This window comes from Bos taurus, chromosome 19 (assembly GCF_002263795.3).
Source record: "Bos taurus isolate L1 Dominette 01449 registration number 42190680 breed Hereford chromosome 19, ARS-UCD2.0, whole genome shotgun sequence".
Taxonomy (NCBI): Eukaryota; Metazoa; Chordata; class Mammalia; order Artiodactyla; family Bovidae; genus Bos; species Bos taurus.
In genome coordinates, this window is record NC_037346.1 from 17,721,021 (window position 1) to 17,729,733 (window position 8,713).

Genomic DNA, 8,713 nt, shown 5'->3' on the forward strand with positions numbered 1-8,713 from the left:
CAGACAGATGGATGCTCACTCAATAAAGGCATAAATGCATACAAGACACGCCCAGAAGGGATGCCGCGAGACTTAATTAGCGCTCACTAGGAGCTCTGTGACACAGAGGTACCACAGACACAGAAAACATTACAAAGGTGTGGCAATACAATACCTCAAAGACAAGAATCAGTTTGTGACCCTGATGTAATGAGGATTCCAGGGACCACTGACAATCTCCACTTACAAAGCAAAGCATGGAACAGACCCAAAGTATCAAATGCCCTGCAACAAAGAGAAACTGACGTGCTAAGTCCTGCGCTGTCCTCCCAGCTGTCCCTTACACATTACCACCACAGTGCAGGCAGGCACTTCCTTCACTGAAACAAGACTTCGCTCCAAACAAGACTCTTCTCTTTCGTCCTTCAAGTAGCTTACCTCCTGTCCTGTGGCTGCTTCCATATCAAGAAACAGATCAAGAAGAGATCGGACCAGACGAGCGGCTTTAGCCTTGCTGATGGAATTCAAGAAGGGTCGCACATACTTCAGGAGTCCTCCAAGCTCTGTGGAAGGCAATTGTGACAGGAAAAAGTACCCATCAATATTAGGGACAAAATACCCATTAAAAGACGACCCAAGATAATAAAATCAGTACTTATGTCTGGAAGCAGTCAAAAGGAAACTTAATAGGAATTTAAAGCATTCTCAGCAGGTAATAGAGTAGCAAAAAAGTTAACAGCTTACACCAAATCTGTATTCCATTCCCCACTTGGCCACTGGATTACTGTGAGGATCCTGGGAAATGCTCGAGGCTCTCTATCTCATGAGTACAGCAAAGTACTCACACTCTCAGAAAGCAGTATTCTAGAACAGGAAACATGCCATGCCTCAACCACCTTGGACAAAATCACTTCCCCACAATCAACAAATTTATCAGGTTATAGAGTTAAAAGAAAATTTTTTTTCTAATTTCTAAGACTGTCTAAGTTGGAAATCTCAACAGAGATCTTCACTTTCAGGTTCCTTTTTTCCTCCCTTCCTAAAGTTACGCCCAGTTTAGTCTTTTACAATGTAATTTGCATGGCACTCTTCTAAATCAGTTTTTCACATGAAAGTTAGGGTGTCTGTCCCTTAAAGTTGTACTGTACCCTTTTAAAATTCCTCATTCATCTATAAAACCTAAGTCAAACTATGACAAAAACTATGACAAAAAACGTGACCACAACTGAGGCTTCTTCCCCTCTTGTGTGAGAAAAGTGGGTGGCACAGTAATTCTAAGGGGGCACCTTTAGAAACAAGAGGGAAAATGAGACAATATTTCAACTGACCAACTAAGGAAGAACTCCTGGAATGTAGGTTAAAATTACTTTAGTGTCACTGCCTCAAATTGTAGACTCATCCTCCTGAGAATTCGAATTCAGGGCAAGTAAACCTCTCCCTCCAGAGAATGCTAATTAGGGGTCTTGAAATCCTCATCTGCCAGCACAGTCACAGAAACCACGGGGCCGTGTCAGGTATAAAAGGAACTCTATACAGAGCGGGAAAGTTCACCCTTCCCTCCATTCTCCGGTCCTGACTTGGGACTCCCACCGCCTCAGACTCTCCCCCACTCTATCACTCCATTCACCCGCGCCTGCAGCCAGGCCTCGCTCGTGCTGCACCACCACCTGGAATCCACCCCCGTCACCCTGACCTACGTAGAGCTTAGATGCCCTTTCAGGTCGGCTAAAGTCCGACTGAGTCTTCCGTGCCAATGCCAGGCTACACCTGTTTCTCTCCCTCAAATTCTTTGTGCACGTATGCAAACTTCAATTATATAATCACAGCTTTTTAAAAGTAGTCGAGTGCAACGTCCCTTCTGCTACAGCGTTTCCTATTATCCTGGAAGAATTCTGAACAATCTCTAGTGACAGAAATATTCAGAAAGCAGATGATTCCAATCTTGGTCAAACTCAATTGTTCTTTTCTGAAACGTGAGTCTATAGCCTCTTTCCACATGGCTTCAAATATGTGAAGATAACTATCACTTGTATCTCCTGGGCACAGCAACCCACTCCAGTATTCTTGCCTGAAGAATGCTATGGACGGAGGAGCTTGGTGGGCTACAGTCCACAGCGCCGCAGAGAGTCGGACATGACTGAAGCAACTTAGCACACATGCACGCGTCTCCCTAAATTTCCCTTTCTCCAAGCTAGATAGCTTTAGCTATTTCAACTGTTCCTCCAACACCCTGGTTTCTACATTCCTTGTCATCTTAGTTGCCCTCCTCCAAATAAATTCTGGTTTGCAAACATACCACCTGTGGCACCCAGAACTGAAAACAATGTTCCACGTAGGGTCAGACCAGTAGAGTTATGGCTCAGTTCTCCTGATCAGACATGTAACACAAGAAAGCATGTTTTGCTTTTGCTAACAGCACTCTTTTTCGGACTGAATCCATAACGTCTTTGTGCAGACAGGTTCCTCTGTTCTGATAAACAGTTTGAGTCTATAACTTTTTCCTTTCTACACAATTTAGTCTTGCTGGCTTTGGCAACAACCCTGAATCCTAAATCTGTTCTCTACTGTACTGAATCATCCACAGAAATAAGCACACCTTCTGCTATGGCTTTAGCCATATGCCAGATGCTGTCCAGAAGAGCAAGTACAGATCCCTATGGCTTGATGCTAGAGACTTCCCTCCAGGTCAACAATCGATCCATTTGCCATGCCAAACGTTCAAAAACTCTGCTTACATCAGATACGTTGTTTATATCATTATTCCTAACCAGGGGTTAACAAACTTTTTTTGTGAAGGGCCAGATAGTAAATATTTTCAACTTTGTGGGTTATACAGTCTCAGCAGTAGCTACTCAACTCAGCCACTGTAGTGCAAAAGCAGTCATGGGTAATATGTAAACACATGGGCATGGCTATGTTCCAATAAAACTTTATTTACAAAAACAGCTGGCAAGCCATTGTCCCCAGAGCCCTGCAAATCTGATCCGATAAGGCTAACCAAAGAGAACTAGGGTGAGTTTGGAATAATTTTTTCTTAACAAACCCACTGCTTTATATGATTAAAACCTAATCAAATAATCTGTCCCAGAACTTTACCGATGATTACCAGCTTATAATGTCTAGGATTTGTTCTTTTCATTATCTTTTTGCAAAGTGGAATAATGTTTGCCCCTCCTCATTTTCCTTACACCTCTCCATCCTCCATGATTTTTCTCAGAATCACAGTGGCTCTATAAACATATCTGCTACAACCATTCTTTTGATATTAAAAGACAGAAATTGTCAGAGCCTAGAAACTTGAACTTATTGAAAAAGAGAATCTGCTCTCTCTTCTCTCACCTACCTTGGCTTTAATTCTCTCTTTCTGGTGTTATTTCTATCTTTTTCTTAATCATTTTCCTTCCTGGAAAAGGCAGAAGTGAAACATGAGCTAAGGATCTGCCTTTCTCTCTAGCACTTGCTAGCACAACAGTATCTTTTCCAAGTTATTCTTTTTGCTCTAACAGAAAAACAAATGACGTCTTAGTTGCCAAAAGACTCAGTTCATTTTTCAGTTTAGTCTATTACTGTTTCTTATTCATTCTTGATTATATTCCCTGTTTCTTTGCATTTTCACACATAATGATTTTTTAAATTCTGACAGAGTCATATTCACTTCTTCATTCTTTACTTACTGAAGTTATTTGCAAATGTATGACCAGAACTTCCTTTACAGAACCTCACAGAACTCAGCACACTCCTTTAAAGAGTCTCAGGCTATGGAATCTGCAGGTCCCAAGCCGAGACATCACATCTAATAATGAATACCACAATTTTCAATCACAAGCATGCATCAGACAGTCTTATTCACTAATTCCCAAGTTGTCTACTGTCCAGCAGGGATCCTATCTATTTGAGCAGACTACTCAGCACAATTCTAGCCATATGTGAAATACGTAACAAAACAAAATTGAAAATTAACAGAACAGACAGATGTTCTGTTCTCTGGAACCCCAAATTCAAAGGAAAGAACACAAACTGATCAATTATTAATAGCAAAGATGGGTAAATGAATGTAGGCCCCAAACTTCCTTAACATACTCCTCAAAGTCTTTCTTAGAAAACAATGATAAGTAACCTGGAAACGTTCTGAAAGTTATTATGATTCACCTGTTAAAGAGTCCAGTAGGTTTCCCTGTGCACTTCTAAACTTCTCAGGTATGGATCACAGGGAGTGGGGGGCAATGAACAAGCGGGGAGTAGAGCAGGAAACAGTAATTTCAAGCAAAACAGTAACATTTTCAGACAAGTTTTCTGAAACAATGACTATACTACATGCTGTTTTTAATTATCCATTCTACTTGAAAAAGTAGACATCTGAATGGTTCAACAACAGAAAAATTATTTCAGGGAATTCCCTGGTGATTGTGCTCTCACTGCCAAGGGTCCAGGTTCAATCCCTGGTCAGGGAACTAAGATTTCAGAAGACGTGCAGCACAGCCAAAAAAATAATAATAATTTCAATATTTCATGTGGACTAATCATTAAAACTGTTTTGCAACATTAACTGACAGGCAAAAGGAATCCATATACATGGTAAATAGAAGTCATCATACAATGAAAAAAACACACCTACCACTGATAACTCATAAGTGAATAACTATGGAAAGTAATAGCCTTTATAACTCAAGGTCATGAGCTTAGTAGAACTACATGGATTCAAATCCTATTTCTCCCGTACTAACTGGGTGCCCGTAAAAGTAAGATATCTAACTTTTCTGTGCTCAGTTTCCTCAAGTATAAATGGGTAATAGTATCTACCTTATCAAGTTGTTTCAAGGGTTCAGTAAGCTAAATCCCACTTGGGCTTAAGGTAGTTCACAGTAAGCACTTAAAAACAGTTTTCCTTTTTAATGATATTTTAAATAAGATGCAAGATACATATAAATACATCCTTCCAATTTCATACAACTTTACTCAACTTTCTACTGATTAAGTCTAATAATTAGTTGTCACCCTTAATTGGGAAAGATCTTTGTTCTCAAGTTCAACAAGTTTTGCTAATGCATACCTATCATCCTCTTGGATAACAACATAATTTGGAGGAAAGTAACCCACAAGATGAACTATGTTCAATCCATTCTAATGAGATAAGCTCTAAAATCACTTTAAAGTTAACTAAAATCATCCATGTTAAGTTTAAGCAGGCTACTCTGATACTATTGCCACTTCACTGGCCAAAGGCCTTCCTGGCCAACAGGGCTCTCTCAGTCCAGGACACACCCATCATCAGAATATCACTTGGAGCCTGGAAAGTCAATGGTTCCATTACAACTAGACTGAGCAACAACAGGTACAAAGTCCTAGGTACCAGTGGAGAAATCTTGGGAAGGTTCTCTCCATTTAATGTCTTACTCATTGTGTATCAGGAAAAAAGGACAGCAAATCACTTCCTTGGATACAAAATCCCTGGTCATTTTGAAAGCAGGGGCCTAGGTACTCTCCACCTTAAGTACATCAGAACAGATCCATGAAAGCACCGAAGACTGCTACTGCCCACATGTAAGGGAGTGCAGTGAAAATCCAAAGCAGAAACAAACCACAGGTTACTGTATCCCAACAGAAACAGGATTCTTCCTTCACCTGCAGAACAAAAGTCATCCATGAAAGAACTGAGTTTAAAGGCCTCTTAACTTCCTGACAGAAAACTAAAGCTCAACAAGTGGAAGATAAAATGGAACTTCATTACCAATAAACTGTGTGGATACAGTCCTATATTCCCTCACTCCAACCAAAAAAGTGAAACTTCACGCAGCATCTCAGGTAAGAAGAGAAAGCAATCCATTTGGAGCACTTACCTGCAGCTTGTCCAGTCTTGGCCAGGAGAGACCCCAGTTCCAGGATGCTCTGCTCCTTGACCTGCACTGCCTCCTCGTCATTCTCCTGAATGTCACGCTTCACTGGGAGAGGAAAATGCAAACCCTCTTAAAATTCTGACAAAAAATGAAGACTAAGGGAAATTTCACCCTCACAAGACCAAATACAAACTCAAACAGTTAGCAAAACACAAATGCTAGAGAGCTTTAAAAGAAAAAACTTTAAACAAGAAAAAGTAAATTGATCATGCAGTACATGTCCCATGTATCTATCTCATCAGAATAGACTCCTCTTTGGAATTTAAATGTGCCTTTTCAGTCTACCACTTAGAATTTCCCTCACCCACATACACTGGCGATTTCTGTTGCTGTCACTTGGCTAATGCAAAATTTAAACAAAACAAGTTCTTTATGCTTGTGGAGGAACACCCCATGCCAGGCGCTGTTAAAATATTAAACATACCTGTCTGCATATTTACCTGCTACAAACTAAAACCAAATGACCAAGTTACTGATAACTATAAAGTCAAAAGCCTTTCAATAAACTTTAGGCCTGTGGAGAACCTCAGCTGACTGATGTGTTAGGGATAAACAGGTCTACAAAGCCATTCAGGAAAAACAATCCTGTCACAGCTCCAGTGTGGTCCTTAGGAGGGAAGCTAGTTTAAGGTATTTAGGAACTGCTTAAATAACTGTGCTAACAGTCCCTCTTCCAACTGTTAGTAACTATTCTACCACTTGAACACTGGCCAGCCTCTTCAAGCTTGTAGTGATAAGTTTAGTAATCATCACTAGCTATCACTTCTCTTACAAAGCATCATGACTTGACAAAAACCAAAATTCTGATACTCCATGATGGAGTCTGGAAAAAGTAAGGCTGTCAACCATCATGACTCAAGCTTACTCTAACAAAGAAGCTTTCAGTGAACTCTCTCCTAATACAGTGGGCAAGCAAGAAATACTCTGATTATAATGTTTACCATAACGCCCACTTTATAAAAGACAATATAATAGGCACTACACACAAAATATAAAACCCATGCTTCTCACATTAGTTGTAAATACTAGTGTGTATCCACAGGATAAAAATACACATTAAAAAAAAAAACATTGAGATAACTCTAGTTCTGCAACTGTAACTGACTTAAGTCAAGATCAGAACTTCAAACTGAAATACAGCCTTCATTTACCAACATCATCCATTCACTGATGCATCTTAACCTCCATTTCTTCCCTTTTTCTAGTAGCCCCAAAGATAAAGACATCAAGATCCTGTCACTGTCCTTTCTTCATGAAAGTCAGGAGTACCAAAATTCAACGGACTGATGAGTCAACTGAAAAGTCAATAGCCTGGAGGTCCCACATACACGTGCATTCTCGAACTACTTGTTGATTCAATCCGAATCTTCTCCAGCTACATTAGAAACATCACTACTGCCTGGGTAGTGAAGAGCTAGCCCTATCTGAACCCTTGATGGATGAACATTTAAAAGCCCTCTGTATCATCATAAATTTATTTCTGTTCACACCTGAATCCCAGTTAGAAAACTGTCGGAAGCGACCGGCTCGGGCTCCCACGTCAATTCCCCCATTTGCATGCAAGGTGTGAGACAATCATACTACAGTGCTAAGACGTTTTTCTTTCATTTTTTCCGGCAAAGGGCAGCCGGCAGGTTGCAAAGAGTTCGCGGAACTCCGCGGCTGACAACTAACTCTCTGAACTCTCTTCCAAACCTCTCCGGGAAAGTCTAGGACGATTAGTCACCTCCTCGGGCCGGGCGGTCCCACCCCAACATCTGGTTCTCACACCCTACACGGGGGGGTAAAGGAACCTCTCGGCCACCTCCCCAAACCAAATGCCAACCTGAGGTGTGTGCCCCCTCGGTGTCTCAAAACATACTCAGGAAGAGCCCCTGCAAGTGGAGCTTTCCGCGGTGGGCTGGCACAAGTAGCTCCAGCGTCCGGAGGAAAGGAAACTCCAAGAGAAGAAGAGCGAGCGCTCGCGCTCCCACCCGAGCAGGCTGGGCTGACAACAAGGGCGGGAAATGCCTGTCCAGAGCGGGTTTCTCAGGCCCTCAACTGGAGGTTCTCAGACCAGCTCATGACAAAGCCCGCCTGCCGGCCGGCACCGCTCCCGGTCCCGGGCCAGCCCGCACCGGCCAGAGCGGGAGACAAGGCTGGGGAGCGACGGGGCTCCGGCTCGGCCCACTCTCCCTCCGCGCGCCGAGCCCACCGTGAGTCAGCAGCCGGCGAGTGGACGCCGGGCTTGCCTCGGGGCTTCGTACCGGGGTGGGGACCCCGGGGCTCCAGGGAGCTCCGAGCGGCCTCGGGCCCCCGGCCCGGCCCCCCTCACACTCACACACACACACTCACACACACACACACACACACACACAGTGAGTCAGCAGCACCGGTGCCGGCTAGCCCGGCCCCGCTCCGCCGCCGCCGACCGACACAGGCCGAGCTGGACCAGCGGGGACAGAGAGGGCGCGCGGCGACCTTTACCGATGGAGTGGAGGATGTCGATGGAGGCCTCCCGGTCGGTGCTGAGTAGAGACTGGGCTCTCTGGAACTCCACCACCGCCGCCGCCGCCATCTTACCGCTCTCACACCGTCCCCGGCCGCGGCCGCCGACGCCGGAAACACACGCCCGGAAGGCCCGCCCTCGTCCCCGCCCTCCTCCACTCCAGGAGCACGAAGGGAGCTGTAGTCTCTGCGCGGGGGCCGCGGAGGAGGGCCGAACGGTGAGGATGAGAGCCGGGGAGCTTGCCGCCCACCAACGAGGCTCTCCGGCACCGCCTAGCGGCTACCCACGAACAAACGAGGCGGTGCCCAACCATTGGGAGCCCGAAACTAGTCCCCAGCCACCCACAAGAGGC

At 44.1% G+C, this 8,713-nt stretch overlaps 1 protein-coding gene across 2 annotated transcripts in view; it reads right to left on the minus strand.

The window, feature by feature from the left end:
- PSMD11 (proteasome 26S subunit, non-ATPase 11) overlaps positions 1 to 8,466 on the minus strand; it is a 28,953-nt gene extending 20,487 nt beyond the window's left edge. Inside the window, exons 1-3 of one of the 2 annotated variants that reach the window (XM_024980015.2) lie at positions 8,340 to 8,466; positions 5,817 to 5,918; positions 418 to 542 (exon numbers count right to left, since the gene is read on the minus strand). In XM_024980015.2, the coding sequence (XP_024835783.1) occupies positions 418 to 542; positions 5,817 to 5,918; positions 8,340 to 8,430 (318 nt within the window). In that variant the 5' untranslated portion in view covers positions 8,431 to 8,466. 2 annotated transcript variants of the gene reach the window in all.
- Positions 8,467 to 8,713: the final 247 nt, after the last annotated feature.